The sequence below is a fragment of the Synchiropus splendidus genome, chromosome 1 (genome assembly GCF_027744825.2).
Source record: "Synchiropus splendidus isolate RoL2022-P1 chromosome 1, RoL_Sspl_1.0, whole genome shotgun sequence".
Classification (NCBI taxonomy): domain Eukaryota; kingdom Metazoa; phylum Chordata; class Actinopteri; order Syngnathiformes; family Callionymidae; genus Synchiropus; species Synchiropus splendidus.
This window is the reverse complement of record NC_071334.1, coordinates 4,026,817-4,044,096: the sequence shown is the minus strand read 5'-3', so window position 1 is coordinate 4,044,096 and position 17,280 is coordinate 4,026,817. Positions and strand designations below refer to the sequence as shown.

General features: G+C 43.6%; 1 protein-coding gene across 4 annotated transcripts in view; it reads left to right on the top strand.

Annotated features, from left to right (window-relative positions):
• dpy19l3 (dpy-19 like C-mannosyltransferase 3) overlaps window positions 1-17,280 on the top strand; it is a 57,758-nt gene that overhangs the window by 36,637 nt on the left and 3,841 nt on the right. For all 4 annotated transcript variants that reach the window (XM_053876047.1, XM_053876038.1, XM_053876033.1 and 1 more), the window contains 2 exons: window positions 7,141-7,273; window positions 13,639-13,797. In XM_053876047.1, coding sequence (XP_053732022.1) covers window positions 7,141-7,273; window positions 13,639-13,797 — 292 coding nt within the window. The remainder of the gene's footprint in view (window positions 1-7,140; window positions 7,274-13,638; window positions 13,798-17,280) is intronic.

The following is a 17,280-nucleotide window of genomic DNA, read 5'->3' as shown; positions in this document are numbered from 1 at the left end:
GTTGCCTTTCGGAATTGTCAGCACTTCTTAATGTTTCACCAGTTTCTGGCTGTGAATGAACTCATCAACAAACAATAGTGTTTGCAAGTCAGTTTTGAACAACCTGTTTCTCCAAATGTCTCACTGATCTGGTTCCATCCAAAGACATTTGTGGATCATTTGTGGTGGAAAACAACTAGTATGATTTAATGATTGTTTGTCCTCAGAGCAGTTTGATGACTCAGTGCTGTATTCTTGGGAATGACTGGACAAAATATTGTCCTTGTTGCGATATATTTCATGACTCAGATAAGGTTTTTACAGAGTTGAATGGGGATGTTCAGGTTCATTGAGGCCTGGTTTGCAAGTGAGGGGGCCTTCTGTCCATTGGCAACTTAGATTATCATCTAAATCTGCTGCTTCCCTTTAATCCAAGTGATAAGTCTGTGTAATTATATTTGAGATTTAGGTTTTTCCCTCAGCTTATTTCATTAAGCTCCTCTAAATGAGAGATCATTATTTTCTTTTTTATTTTCGTCTGTGTGATGACTCTTGGTGTGGACCTGATGTGATTTGTCCCTCCGTTTTCAAGGAAATGCCCAATTTTCATTGTAATCCTATTAGACGCGGTTAAATGAAATTGAGAGAACATGAGTGGAAGATGCATCTGCAGACGGAAGGAGGTAAGGTGGGGATTTTGAATGTATTTGGGAGTGTGACATGGGTTTTGGTACCTCAAGAGCTAATCCCATTAGGCTCAGAGGATTAGACGCTGCCAAGAGTTACCTTGGTTGGGACTGCGAGCAGGGCGGAGCACTAAGCTCCTTGCTGCTGTGCTAATTACTTTCCGGATGAAATGCTTTCCACGGTGAATGCGAGTTGAGTTATGCCACAGCGTCGGCCTACGCCGTGGGTTTTAATTTTCCTGAGAAGGGATGAGTTGTACCAGAGCAAGGTAAACACTCAATATGAACATCGATATGGAGTTTTGTGAAGGCACTCGTCTCCGGCTGCAATGGTCGAAAAGTAAATGCCAGCCACAATACAAACAAGTATTAAAATATAAAAAATCTGAACAACTAAGACTAGTAGGGATGGCAGTGCCACCAAGTACACTAGCAAGACAGTCCGGGATGTTCCCGGCTAGTTCAGTACAAAGGTCATCCCTACCTCTTTATACTTACAAACCCTTTTGACTGCATTTCAAATGGTCCTGTTTCATGTTTTCTGAGCTGAGCTGTGTGCAGTAGTGTGCAACGGTTCAAGCTACTGATCAATAAGTTGTGTGTTGCCAGGCAACAAAAGTTTGTGGCTTGCTGATGACATTTTGCCAAAGAAGCCAGCGCTCCCCCAATCTCATGATTAGTGCACGAGTACAAAGTATTGAAATGACCTTCACAGAATCCCCAGATCTCTTGAAGGAAGTGGAGACAAAATGCAGCGATGGCAGAGGCAAAGACTGCTCAAAGACAACAGGAGACAGTGGGCCAAGTCCAAGTTGGCTGATGGGGTAAATTAGGTTTTGGAGCTAAAACACCCACATGGATGGAAGCTAACTAAGCAGAGCGCCGGCATCTGACTATGGAGAAGATTTTCTATTAGAAGTGAGTGGACAGATGTGTTAGGACTGTGTCCCAAGCCAAGCAAGTCCGTTGGATGAAGTAGGCGTAGAGGAGAAAAAGCAGCAAACTTTGGTGTTATATGTTGAGTTATAACCAGAGCTCTGTACAGTGTCTTGCCCTGTCTTACCAGCTTGCATCTCTGACGGGGTGAGGGTTCTGTCTGTCCTCAGTTTGCTGCCCCAGCAACACATCCTGGTGGGTTATACGACCTGACTTACCCAGGGCGGACATACCTGGCGACACAGTCAGGTGTACGCTGGCCATTGTGTGCTTTCCTGTGCATAGTTTTATCCATGATGGCCCTGGTCCTACAGACAAGTATTTGTCATAGAGCAATCGGATGATAGCCCGCATTGCTAAGAGATGTAACGTGTTGGAAGCAGGCGACTCAAACGCGGACTGGAATCAGGGTTCGATATTTAGTAGTGCAAAAACAGAGAGTTGGCTTTAATGCCATGGAGGAGATCCCAGACGAGTAGCTGGTGAGGGTCCAGGAGTCCAGTGATACAGTGCAAGGAGTGCAGGCTGTAGAGTTGAGGTGCAGGCAGGCTGAGGTTCTAAGACAGAGGAGATTGGTTAAAATAGCTGAGGATACCGGCAGACAGTGGCAAACAGCGGGCTTCCAGCAGCAGACAAACCGTGAAGGGTTGACAAACAGGCGCAGACTGGCAGGTCGGTCCAATATTTGAACCTTCAGGTGATTGGAGGCAGGTGAGGATGTGATGAGGTGGATTGGGCCGTGACGTCAGAGGAAGGGGTTGTGACAAGAGATGCAGGTCTGGCGGCTGAAGTAGCGGTCCAGAGCTTCAAGGTTGGCCGTTGAGGCTTAAGAGCTTGTTCCTCACTAAGGCTCCTGGAGGAAGATGGGATCATGCCTGAGATTCACTGAAAGGATGTCATGGGGTAGATAGTTACCGCTGTAAGAAGATGCCATTGGCTGGGGCTGAAGTGGAGTGGCACCCTATGAGGGGCTCAAGGAGGAGCGACATACACACACGCCTAGATCTGCTTGAAGTGGACAAGCCTCCGCTTAGGGTGTATTGTGATCAAGGCCGAAACCCCCTGTGACCTGGGATGCACAACTGATGATGTCTTGTAGGGGAGCCTCCTAGAGTGCATTAATCTGACCTGGAAAATAATGTCTGTCTGTGCTGCATACCATGTAGTCATCAATCCATTACAGACTGCAAAGATTTACTGTGTAGAAACAGTATGTGTCAGTGTATCGTTCGCATGTTTCTGGACTGAGCAGAACATATTAATGCAGAACTGAGTCAAGTTATTCTGACGGTGAAAGAAGAACGACACAAAGTGTATTTTGGTTCAGTCTGCAGAAGACTGTAACATTATCCACAGAAGTGTACTGTTGGTCCAAAACATTAAAATACCTTTACAGTATGTCCTCCATTGGGTGGATGAAACACTGACCTATTGCAACAGTAATTTATTAAGTTAAAATGACATTGTTTTTCGTGTCCCTTGTCAGCCCATCACCCCCTCTGATTCTTAGTTTGAAAAGGTATCTAAACAAAATGTTGCAAGCTTTGCCATTTTCATATATACCGACTCAGTTTATTTCACATTTTTCATGATTATTCTGGCAACACTCCCCAAATAATTTCTTTCCACCTAAATGCTTCCTTGTTCCAAAATGTCTCACAAATGCAATTTAACGTTTTCAGGGCACCTCTCCTGTGTCCTTGCATCGAGATGTATAGTGCTAGATTGAGACTTATGACTGCTGCAGTCGAAATTATTAATGAGAGCTTTGACAGCAATTCTGCCGCAAATCCTGGAGTCCTCATCTCATTACTCAGCGTGGAGACCCATTCAAAGAACCAACATTGAAGTCAGCAGATCTGAGCGAAAAACTGACTTTGTTTATCCCTTGTGTCCTTATGCCTACACAGGAAAAATGATTATCTATACCCGTGTGGCTGCACCAAATGCACGTCGAATTTTCTCAAGGCAAGCAATTTTAGCTGAGTTATGGAGGAGTGGATATTGTGTCAAACGCACTTATTGTCATGAGTGAAGGGTGCTTGGGTAATAACACCCAGCGAAGAATCATATTTAAATAAAATGAGAAGTTTCACACACACAAATGCTTTTGGATGACCTTTAAGTCACGTAAAGGTCAGTGTAGAACTGGGGGTGCCCGAGCTTTACGCCCATGATGAGTCTGAGATGACCAACATCCCAGTGCAGTTAAATAAAACGGTTGACTGACCTTGTTCCCAGCTCAGCTGACTTTCACCTCACAACACAAACTGCAATGCATGTTCGATTACAGCCAAAATGAATTTAAACTCAGCTCTGATGTGTCTTATGATCTGTGGAAAGGAGATGAATGTTGGTGAGATACGTAGTAGAAGACATAACAATGGCGGTAATTCGACCACTGACCACCGCCTCCTACAACGCTGCCTCTGTTTCCTCTTTTGTGCAAGAGAGTTACATGATCAATGCTTCTTCCACAGTCACCGTGCAGGTTTTCGGCGTTGTCACAAACTTTTGACTCTGGGCTGCTCCCCCTGGCGGATATATTGGTGAACAGCAACACTAAGAACACATGGAAGCATGTGATCGGTGACGCTCACTTAGTTTGAAACGGACGGGCACAATTTGTTACGTAGGGAAGCATAAGTGGGCCATTATCCACAATAAACTGTTACAAAGCAGGATTACGTCTCCCCTACTACTGAGACCAAGTTCGGTTGATGGCGGACTTCACAGGCTTTTGACCTCTGGGAGCCTTGATATGGAAAGCAGCCTGACTTTCAACTGAGTCCACCTCCTGTACTTCCTGCATGTTTAATGGCAACAAATATAATCTCTGAGGTAATGTACTGATCATTTCCCATATCAACCTGCGTGGTATTTTATGCTGTTATGTACTTTCCATGAATTTTCAAACATGTAAACATGTAGCAAGATCTCTCAAATACACCAGCCTGGGGGGGGAAACAAAAAGTCTACAGTCCTTATCATTCATGTTCAGCAGTCTGAATATAAAAAGCTTCCAGCGGTCGGATGTTATCAAACTCAACATGCGCTTGTGCATGTTAGGTGATGTTGAGTGGCTGATGTGTTTTGTTTATGGAGTGCAGTTGTTTGTGACGACGGGTGATAAGTTATCCCACTGTTCAGATAAGAGTTGTATCACTACGGTTTTAGATAAACAAGGTGCTCGTACAAACTTCCTCACTGAAAAAATCCATGAATGCCACCGCACAAATCCTGCATACGCGGTTATCTTAGAACACTCAAGTGTGTATTTTAATGACTGCCATAGATAAAACTGTGAAAATGATGGGGAGAAGAAACTGTCACCGACGCCTGTGTATCTTTGCTACACACCTAGCGTGAAGGCCAAGTTGTTCTTTTGTCAGTGTTATTATGCTGAATTTAATCTCAATAAATGGATATTTTTTTAGCCTTTGAAAATACAATTGATATTGTTGTAACATCAAATTCCAATGAGGTGGCTAGTGGCAGTAGGATTCTGGAACTTGCTCCTACAACCCACTTGATTTTATATATAGAGGTGGTTCCAGTGTAAAAATTTAGAGGCTTATATCACTCAGACTTGGAGTATTCAGACTAGTTTAGATCGAATAAAATGCCCATTGAAATAAAAGCTTTCTGTTACACATTTCCTAATAGTTGTTCCAGTATCTCTCCCTCTGTCTAAAGTTTCATCTCCACGTAGGTGAGCGGCAAGTATATTTCCTGCGTTCATACTTTTTTTCCCGGCCTTTATAATGTCAATTGGCTGCAGTGCCAGTAGCCTCTGGCATTTTCGTGTCTGGCTACAGTATGAATTGAATGTAAAGCCCTGCTTGCAGGGGAAGTGAGGAGTCACTGTGGAATAGAAATGACCCACTTCAGCTGCAGGTCAAGAGGCCACCGCGTCATCCCTCGTATCTGCTCAAGAGCCCGCAAACACGAGCTTATATCATCTCAGCAAACAATTTGTTTACAGCCACTGGAGAATAATTCTGTTTGCACTGTACTGTTGAATTTCACTGGTACATGCTTTTTTTAACCGCTAGTTTCTGTTTCAATATTGGGAGACTTCAGTTCCCTGTGGTCCTGGTGTAAACAGCTCCATGACCAGAGTAGCAGTGATTTTAGGGTTTTACTATACTGAATAAAACTAGGATTTGTCTGTGGGACTCATCTTTGTTGATGCATTATCTGCTTAAAAAAGGAAGTAAAATAGAGTAATAAAAAACTAAAAAGGAGTAAATGTTATATAAATAGGGAAGTTCAGCACTAACTTAACCGACCATATTATTGTTATTTTTGGACTATAAGTATTGATCGGTAGATGACGTTTCATGAAACAGTATTGCAAGGTTGATGAAACAGTGTCTGGATTTTACAAAGCCAATAGATGGCGCTCTTTCTTTCTTTCTTTATTTATTTTTTTTAGAAATGATGTGAGCTTTCATTGAATTAGTTGTTTAAGTCTAAACATTTTGCTACAGGCACTGTTTCATGAAACCTCATCAGATCAGTAACAATAAGCATATACTTTTTCACGCTGCGGCGTGGACATTGATGCTGCTACAATGGTGTGTATAGCTGGAGCTCTGGAGCCTCAGTTGGTCTCAGCTTGAGAGGTGACATCAGGAAGTGCTCAATTGGTTGGAAATAAAACCTGCTTATTTGTGCCCTCTGAGGACCTGTTGCCCACACCTTGTCTAAAAAGATCCGTTTGGAAAGATGGGTTCTGTTTTGAAAGAAGCAAATGAAGTCGTAAATATTGCAGTTGTCCGTGACATGGTTTATTATCCTGAGGTTCTACTCTGAAGTAGATAACACAACAAGAACAAGGACAGGCGTCCTGTTCAGGCCGTACCACACCTCTCTGCCCAAGTAAAATGGGCCGCAATGAAAATATCCCTTTTTTTCGCTGCAAAATGTGAATTTTGCTCAGTCCCAAGCTGGCGCATGCGCCATCATGCTTTCGCTGCATTGTTCTCTGCGTCGGACTGAGTGTAAATTAAAGTGACCTTGAATAATGTCACAGGTTAGAGGTGTTTGTGGGGGGGGGTGTTTGTGGTCATGTATGGAGGGCTCACATCCTAATAGAGGGCATTGAAGGTCAAGATTGCTTAATAGGCGGCTCTCACAATCCATACATATTTGTCAAGCAGCGAAGAACGTGAAGTTTGCTTAGAAAATCTCAAGCAAAATGACTTGCATGAGGCCATATAATCCGTGCTGCTTATTTGACTTGCTTTTCTGAAAAAATAAATGATACCAATATGGCCCACTTAAAGACAATAAAACCATTTGGTCTAGACAAATACTCTGCTGGGGAATTAAGTAGTTTTGCTCTATGTTGACTGAACACACACATCATTATCAGGATTCACTGCCAGCCATTTCTCCCCATCTCCTCACGACATCTTACATCTCTGCCTCCCACCGACTTCTAACGAAATAGTTTGTTAAATAACAAACATGTTCTTATCATATCGGTGTATCTATGCATGCAGGTGACAAGCGCTTTGTGTCTTTCCCGCAGAACCAAGACCCCACAGCAGGCTGTATTCGCAGGCAGTATGCAGCTGCTGGCCGGCATCAAGCTGTGCACAGGCAGAGTTCTGACCAACCATCCCCATTATGAAGATAAAGACCTGCGGGAGAGGACCAGACAGGTACGGTACGCTTTCTCCTGCTTGAAGGATCTCAAACCTAATGAAATGGTTCAGGGTCAGGGGGTTGTACTGTACACATTTCCCCGCTGAAAAGCAAATGCTCCACTATAACCGCTGAGCTGCTTGTTCTTCGCCCGGACACTGCAACAAGTCAAGCTTCAATATTAAACTTTTCGAATTTCATTTGCATCAAGGAAGTAATTCCTCCACGCTGCCATTGAATTGCAGGAGAGTTTCTCTCTCAAAGACTGTCAACTGAGGCACATTCAGCCTCATGGTGTCTTCCATTGCCTTAATGTCGAAGGAGTCTGGGCTGTAGCCGTTTAAGCTTGGATGCCACGGACATCCATCTCACTCAGCTCAGCACTAATGTCTTGCGTGAGAGACCAGGGAATTGGCTGTCAATGGGGGCCAGTGACCCACAGTGATTGTGTGAATGGGTAGGAGATCAGAAGATGCTCTTAGGACAATGTGCACCCATTTAGGATGACTTGTAGTGGAACAGTGGAAAAATGGAGCTGAAAAATGGTGTGTTCCTTTAAAGCAGTGGGCTGACTGTAGTTCCCTGTGTGTGTGTGTTTGCCTTGTGAATCCTCGCTTGTGGAGAGCCATTCTTGATGAAAGACTATCCTTCTGAGGACCTTATGTCTTTGTGTGGACCATTTGGCTGGACATCACAAAGCCAAGCTTCAATTAGAGGATGAAGACGTCAAAATAACTGGGTCATTATCATTGAATTTAAGTTTGGTTTGGGTTTACTGTTTGTTTTGCATGGTTAGGTTTCGGGTGAGAGGCTGGGGAAAAGGGAGAACATTACCGTAATTTCCGGACTATAAGCCGCTACTTTTTTCTCGCGGTCTGAACCCTGCGGCTTATAAAAAGATGCGGCTAATATATTGATTTTTACAGGGATATTCCAATCAATCGGCCACCGATTATGAAAGGCTGAACTGGTTGTGATCTGTGAATGCCGACCACTGCCTGTCATTGCCGGTCACAAAATCTGATCACATGTGACAGCAGCCGTTCTGATGAGGCACCGCTCGCGGTTTGTGATGCGTCCGCTCCTCCCTCCCGACTCGCCACTCGCTTGGCAACGGCGTGTCTAATACGGAAGCTTTTTTCAGTCTGTCATGTCAAGTTTGCATCCTGCAGCACATGCACGTTAAAAGGCGTCAACGCCACGAATTCAATACGATATTTAAAACACCAGCACTTGACGGAGCACAGAGAGTTTTCTGGTGCTCATGAAAGTGAAACTACAGGAACCAGCGGTCGCTCGCGACACTCGCCGGTCTGAGCGTGACGTTCAGAACGCGAAGCATATTGCCCGAGAAATAATCATTCATTTCACCGCGCCAGATGAGCAGCCTTTCTAAGGTGTCGTTTTAAGACGGAATCAACCGCGGCCGAATCCGCTGCAGTCTTGTGTGTGTCAGATGCAGCGTTCGCGGTGAATCTGAAACTTTTGCAACCGTCCAGAGTGAGAACTTTCAGGAGGTTGAAGACACCGCGCTGCTTCAGCTGAGTGCTCTCCCTGTCTCTCGGAGCATCCCGAGTTTTTAGAGTCTAATGAGCATGCTCTTTGCTGGCAAAAATATTGAGCATCGTCACATCAAACCGATGACATCACGGGCGTTTTATTTACCTTAGAGCACTCAAATTGCGCTGTTTTCGCCTGCGTATCCGCAGCTCTGTTAACAGAGACGATCTACTGGAAACACTGAAAACAGCGCTTTCTGAACACTTTAAATGTAAATAAGATGTGAGGAGTTCATGACTGGAGTTCAGAACATTGGCAAGATTGTTTCATGAGTCAGTCTCGACACTGGACCCCGTTTTCAAAACTAGTACTAGAGGATCGCTAGAAGTGATCCTCATGCATTTTCTGCTGCGCAGACAGCAACGGTGCACCCGCGGCTTATAGACTGGTGCGGCTTATGTATGAACAAAATCAATTTTCCTTCTTAGATTTGGTGGGTGCGGCTAATATTCCGGTGCGCTCTGTAGTCCGGAAAATACGGTAAACATGACTGTATGTGTGTGTTGTTGTGCTTAAGCATCTATACTAGTGAGGACTAATTTTGGAGAAAACACCTCCTTGTGGGGCCCCTCAGTGTTTTTGTGGCCCCATAAGTTTAAACCTCAATTTCAGGATGAAGGCTTCAAAACAACAAGGTCATTATAACTGGATTTAAGTTTGGTTCAGAGTCCTGGTTCAGGTGAGCCATGTGTTTTGGATGGTTAGGTTTAGAGTGAGAGGCTGGGGAAAGGGTGAGGGCAATGGAAGGTCCACACAAAACCTAAAAACATGGTGTGTGTGTGCAAGAAAGGGAAGGCATTTTTCACAATGTATTCTGAAAGAAATCACCACCTCATCAGCAAAAGTGGAAAAATCACAACATTTTAGTCATATAATAGTAATAATCATAATAATAATAGCATACTAGCTAAATCTGCTGCACTCTTTCAATAGTTGTCTGAAGTTGCTGGTGGACCGTCGTCTATTGGAAATGTGTTTTCCATACAAAAAATATTTTGTCAGTATATAACAAATAAGTGTGAAAACGTGGTATTTTGACTACATTCCCATCACCGTGTTAAATGTTAGAATCCTATTTCACAATCTGCAACTTTAGCTCTGTTTCTAGGGCGGTATTCAATGTGATGGAAACAAGTATGAAATCAGCTTTCATGCACAAACTGAAGCCACTGACTACAGACCAGTCTCTTCCTGTCTACACTCCTCAATAGAAACAAAACAATCTTAGTAAAGGCTGTCATTTTATGCTGGTTCATGGAGAGTTAGAGGAATATCGATTTCAGTTTTTAACAGTGTAAAACTAAATTGTGACACACGTCATTTGATGGTTTATTTGATTGCATTGAGTATGTCGAGTGGTTGACCTCACTTTTTAGTCCTGAAAATGGCTTTTAAGCGCGACTGAAGTATGACAAGAGTGCAAATACATGGGTCACTCTTTGATTCGATTCAAAGGCGAGTCCTGGAAAATGGCCTCTTTTCCTCTTTCGATCGGTTTATTCTTGCCTCTGCGTGCTGTGTATGACTTATTCACAATAAGCAGTCGGTAATACGCGGGTCATCTCTTGGGTAGCCGAGCTGATGTTTTGCCTCTCAGTGGGACGCCAACCATGCTGAGCCCACGGCGAGGCCAGAGCTCTGTGTGGAGCTCATTAATGTTCCACAATGCTGGTGTACACCTTCTGGGCTCAGTGTGTGTGTGTGTGTGTGTGTGTGTGTGGTACAAAGGAGGTAAACAGTTTAAACGCTTGTACAAAATTAATTCATTAGCAGACAAAGAAGCATTATTTAGAATAAAGTGTGTACTTTTCCCCTGTAGTTGAAACAAATTCTCCAACCCTGCTGGTACATTTCTTGCAGTCTAATGATGTGTTGGCGTGTGCGATGGCCTTGAGCATGACATCGTCATGAAATATACTCAAATATAATATGGATATTGGTCAGACGTGAGCTACAAAACAGTGTCAGATGACCTGAATACAATACAAGCACACCGATAACAGTAGGACATTCCAAATGCCACTCCAGGTCTCCTGTGCAGCAGTGCATGTTTCTGGTATATGGAGCTCACAAGATACGGCATAAGCTAGTAGCAAGGAGAAGGTTGTTTGTGTGGCTGTATTTTTCGCTGAACTCTGGAAAAGCTGTTCCAGCCGAGTGCTCATCTTGTCGTGCCCCAGTGTCCTGTGGTGGCCAGAACCAGGGAGGTTTAATTCGACCAACCTCATTAGAAACATTAGAAGCTACAGGGCGAGGATTTTTAACTGGACCACAGAGACGAAGAAGCAAGCTGAGGGTGTTTTGTGTAAAGTCAACTTGTAGTACGAGAAGGAGTCTTGTCACGGCGGGTTGCTGCTCTGAATTTCAAACGCTGAGGTGTAGTGGACTGGAACCACCACGCAGTTCCAACCCACACCTGAAGTGGAGCTGATGTGGAGTGGATCGTAACAATGTGAAAGCTGAACTCATTGTAATTATGTTTGAATAGTATCGCTTGATCAAGATTCTTCCTACATAACAGACTACAAAATAAGTAGTGAAAGTATGTCGGAATGGTTCTATTATATCGGACGATAGAATGCAATATCGTGTTGGACATCATCGGAACTGTTCTTCACTCTGCTCCTTTTCAATCTCTGCAAGAAGAAATATTGACAGAATTGTATGCTGGGTATCAGTCAAGAAGCCAAGTGGTATAATGGTTACAAAACAGTCGTTCATTCATTCATTCAAGTCAGTAAACTATATTGTGACAGGACACAAAAGGCTCAAATGGCGTTTTATGTCCTGGAATAATCTATTAATTCAGATGCTTCCATCAAGGAGTTTCTCCTGTTCTACTGTTGAAGGGCCGATACAGAGCTCAGTTTGACTGTGATGTGAGGTTTTGTTTCAATAGTTCAACACCAAAGATTGCCAGCCCATCACTTCTCCCCACCAATGTATATTGCATGCCAAAGCAGCCACATCCCTATTTTGCTTGTTTTTAAGTCACTTCGCAGAAGAGTACTTTATCACACTTTACTAACCAAGATGGTCGGGATCAGAAGACGAAAAGCTGGCTTTGCTTTGGCTTGGTTTTACCTGTAGTGTACAACCATGTGAATAGACGCCAAATATTTGTCCTAGTGATCTTCCACAAATGTGAATATAACTTTTAAGTGCCATGGTTTTTGATGCTCCATGTAATAGGACATTTTAACAGACCTAACAATGATAGTCTTTTCTGCAGCTCACTGGGTAAAGGCAAGAGCACATATCAGCAAAAAAACAAAAACAAGAAAGCGATAAAATTATGATCATAACAATAATAATAACAGCAACAATAAAGTAGACATTTTTTATCGAGCTTCATTTGTGAATACAAAAGTAACACCACATCAGCCTATATTGTTCTTGCCAGTTCTCTTCCGAACGCAAAGGCTGGGCAGCGACGGCAACTGGTCATAATTCCTAAGAAATTAATGAAACTGTCTGGATGTGCCCCAGAATGTAATGGATTCCTCTGGGCCCGCACACACTATCAAAGATTGTTATGCAAATGAGTCTGGTTTACAGTTTTTTCCGATGCCATCCAACGAACAAATGCCACCCATCCTGTAACGGCGTGTGGTTGTATTTATTTTGTTGGACTTTACTGATTCCAGTCCACTGTAATTCGTTCTTGTGCTGCCGGCAGTGAATCACACAAAGCTGAATGTTAATTTAAAATAAATAACTAAATAAATAAAACGACTTCCTGCTCAGCTGCCTTGCATAGACGTGACAAAATGAGAAGAGCGTGTCATTGTGTCATGATTGTTTGGGATGCATTTCAAAAAGGAGCAAAGCATCAGAACCCCTCAGTGGTTTCTCATTTCATTGTTGTGTCGAAAAACATTCTCACTGTCAAGTACAATATCATATAATAATAATAATGGCTGTCACAATACATTTTTAATTATTACATATTTTTAATTGCTGTTGAAGGACAGTCTACCAATCGAAATTATGTGGACAACACATCGATGTATCGGCTGTAACTATTGTTCAATAATGATTTCTCAATCCATCACACCTTTTTTTCCATGAATTTTAATCCTAATGATAAGCAACTGGCGTCTTGGTCACTGAACAAACACATATCGTCTGAGGTCTTGAAGTCCCTCATTCTCTAAAATGATCATGCTGCATGCCATTGCCTACTGTACATATTAGCCATAGCTGTTGTCAGATCCATTTTGCCTCAGTAGGCTGCGCTCAAACACTTTGGACAAAGCTTTTTTTTTTTTTTTTTTTTTTGTGCTTTCAGCTGGATGTTTCCTGTCCAGATGGTGCTTTAGCAAGGAACTGCTACGGTGGTCGCAGAACTGACGACGTGTGCTATGTAGCTAAAATAAATAAGATATAAAATGAAATTTTTCTCTGGATAATCGTTTTTGTCTTTCCCATCGTGTCCCTCCGAACTGGAGGCATGTGGTTTCCGTCTTCAGTGTCAGAGATCGTAATAGAAAAGAATCCGACTCTACATAATTTTAATTTGTTCATTGCTGTCACATTACGCGCATTTTGAGCGCTTTAAGGTCAATGAAACGCTTGTGATGTCATCTGTTTGATCCGATGAGGCTCAGTATTTTGCCTGCATGAGGCAAAATCCAGATATTAGCTGCGTTGCTCTATAAGCTGCAGGGCTTTGACCATGAGAAAAAAGTAGCTGCTTATTGTCCGGAAATCAGGGTCAATGAAAATGTGGCTGAAAAGAAGAAGTGCATTTGACCTGTTTATTTGACTGGTGAATTGGTGGTCAATTTATCCACCTGTGTTTTTGTGTGTGTTGGTGCAGGTGTATCAGATATACGGCCGTCGCTCCCCAGAGGAGGTGTACGACTTCCTGCGGGCTGCCGGAGCCGACTACGTGGTGCTGGAGAACAGCATCTGTTTTGAGCGGAGACACAGAAGAGGCTGCAGGCTGCGGGACCTGCTGGACCTCGCCAACGGACATGTAGGTGGCATTTATTTACCGTGACTTGTTGCGGGACAGCTTGAAGGCCACACACACACACATCAGTTCCGTTCCGTTTCTCATCTGCTCACCTCTCACTCTTGCTCTGACCATTCTGCTCTAAATCTCCCTCTCACCCCTTCCTCACTCTTCATGTTAGTCGCTGGCTTTTTGGATTACCAGAGGCGAGGCAATCTACAGTCCATCTGTCTGCTAAGTGTAGTACAAGACACGTGAAGCTCATGTGTGTCTGTTGTGGTGTAAATGTCACGCAGCTTTCGCAACACCGCAACACTTTTATTGAAGTGACACCAGGTGCTTTTCTGACTCTCTATCTGATCCTCTGACTTTGTTCAATTCCACACCCGCTATAAATAAAGTGTTTGTGTGGCTTCTTCGATCTATTCCTGAACTCCTCACAGTTACATTTGCAATGTGAAGAACTCCTGTCTCCTCTGAGTGATGCTTCACTTTAGGGCAGACATGAGTGGGCTGTAAGCTGTTGTAATCCTCCAGGTAGTCTCAAGTGTGACTACAAGAGATGCTGCTGGTCTTCAGCAGGATTACAAAAACCATTCTGGTAACGTACTGTGAAAAGGTCTTCTTCAATAGTCGGTGGAGAGCTCCTTTATCACCGGCAACTTCCTTAGAAAAGCTCCTTAAAAGTGCTTGACCATGACAATTATTCCAGACCCAGTAGCCAGCACGCACGTCTGATTATTGCTCTTTGGTTTTCAGTCAAAACACCCGTAGGCTTGTGTTTCAACTCTCACTTGCTTTAGGTCACAGGTCAGAGGTGGCCAACCAGTCAGAGGCGAAGAGCCACATTGTTTTACTATGTTGCTGAAAAGAGCCGCATGCTACAAACGTGTCAGGCTGTAACACTCATCTGAACAGCTGGTCACGTGACTTAGCGGCAGTATAGCGGTTAAAGCACATCCCTGTGTGTCACTAGGTTGCTGGTTCACGTCCGGCGTAGGTCTCTTCTGCATGTACAGTGGTATCTCGGTTCTCCACCACAATCCGTTCCAGACGGCCGTTCGAGAAGCGATTTGTTCGAAATCTGAATGGATTTTTCCCATTACAATGAATGGAAAAAGAACTAATGCGTTCCAAGCCTTAAAATAGTCTTTTGTAGGAGTGAATGTAGAGTGTCTGCTGCAGGTGCGCTGTTCCTCTATGTGTGTGGCCGCTGCATGTGGGAGGGGTTGCCGAGTGAGTGAGGTCTCTCCAGAAGTGAAGAGGTGCCCGGTGCGTGTCCAGCTCTGAATGTGCGCTTCTGTGCAGTTTGGCTGTGACAAAGTCATAAACCAAGTCACGCTCTGTCCCAGACTGGCCTCATCCCTGTCCCAGCTCCAGCCCACAACAGGACATCAAACCCTGGAGTGAGCGCTCCAGCACCTCCCCTGTGACACTCTACCACGCTCCAGTGTGGAGACAGGAAAGGTTTTACACCTCAGTATGAAGAAAAAACAGTCAGTAAATGTAGCTAACGGGACACGTCTGCATACAGAGGCTGCGTTATACACAATAACAAAGCGTGTCGTGGGTCAGCTGATCAGTCCGCGCACGTTATGGTTTTTCCGGCTTTTTTCGGGGCCGTTCCAGTTCTGGATTTTCATTTGAAACCCGAAACAAAAAAATCTCCAAATTTTTGTTCGAATTCCGGGATGTTCGAAAACCGAGGTACCACTCTATTTTTAAAATGGATACATTTTACCGTGATCCTCCTGCAAATATCAAGCGGTGTAGACGTGGCTCATGCCACCAATAACATGGCCCCCGGTCTGTGTGTGTGAGGGACGCTGCAGACTGGAGCGTCTCATCTTCACTCCACTGAATTCAACGGACTTCACCACCATCAACAATGAATCATAGATGAAACACATGCCATACGTTTAGTTTAGGGAAGGACAAAGTCAAACGTGGAACTGAGTCATGTTAATAGTATAATAGTTGATCTTGGATCTGATGATGCTCCAAGTTGTAGGACCGTGACTACCTGGCTGATGTACTTTTTAAAGTGTCGTGTCCCTCAGTGACATCACTTTTATAATCCAATGGTTCATGCTCTTATAAAGTAAGAGAGAAGCTCATTGGCTCAGTTTTTGAGACGCTGATTTCTAATTTACTGTCGGAGCGCACCATCACTATCAGTTAAATTCTCCTCCACTGCAGAAACACTCACTAAATCTCTGGCTGGCTCTATTTAACGTCACAGTGCCAGAGATCTACTTCATCACGCTGTGTACACATGACTCAGCGCCATTAGAGACCGAGCACCCAGGTCATGACTCCTTGTCACAAAACAGGATAACAAGTGGTAATTTATCTGTTTGGAAAATATGCTCGTCCTCTTTTCCTTCAGCACGTTTCCTGACTTTGGAGATCTGTGCTACAGACATTTACACCTTCAGAGCTGCTCTTTTGGTCAAAGAAAAGATGATGGGAGCAAGTTGTAAACTGTGTAAAAAAAAAAAAGTTTTTTTTTTACACAAAAATCACCTCCCAAATATCTTATAGTACCAACAAAACACTAAACATGTGTATGACAAAAAATCTATTGAATCATCCCAGTCAAACTTTTATTGGCTTAGAAGCGGTTACATACACCGTCCAGTGGTTATATACACCACATTAAACTGTTCCCAGAACGTACCCCACAGTCGCTCACAGATCAGACCATAGATGGTCCAAGGTATCTGGAGATGTTACTGGAGGACCTCATCCACGACCATTGATGCTCCCTTAACGTACAAAATTGTTCCCGTCCGTTTCAAACCATGTTCCGGTCACTGAGCACATGCTTCCATGTGTTCTTCACATTGGTATTGCTGTTCAGCAATATATCCACCGGGGGGAGCAGCCCACAGTCAAAAGTTTATGACAACAACAAACTCCAAAATGTGGAGTCAGTATTGATCATGTAGCTCTTGCACAAAAGAGGAATCGGAGGCAGTGTTGTAGGGGGCAGCGGTCAATGAAGCTGTTAAATATATCGCCACTGGAGGACGGAACATTTCCGCCACTGTCATGTCTTCTTCGTGTCTCATTAGAGCTAAGTATCGGGTAGTAACAGCAATGCTGCCCCCCACAGTTTCCAATGTTACTGCTCCGTTTGGTCCGTATCCATAAGCTTTGTGGAAACGTGTAGAAATACGGAGGAAATGAATGCAGAGCACAGACAGAAGGATCTGTCCGTATCTGGAACCGTATGTAACGTTGAGCATAAACAGGCCTTTATAGGGACCATAAATCACATTCTTTCTACTTGATATTCCTTCATTTGCATTGATATTTTGAAGTTATTTTGAGTTGTGTAGAAACAGAAACAGAAATGTTGGCTCAGGAAAACTTTATGTGGCTCAGCTTTTTAGTTGCCAACTTCAAAACTCACTCAAAGCTCACAACATGAGCAAACTGGTGCCTTCATTTTTTGCATTGAGCCATTTTGGATGGCACACAAGCACTGAGCTTTTGTTT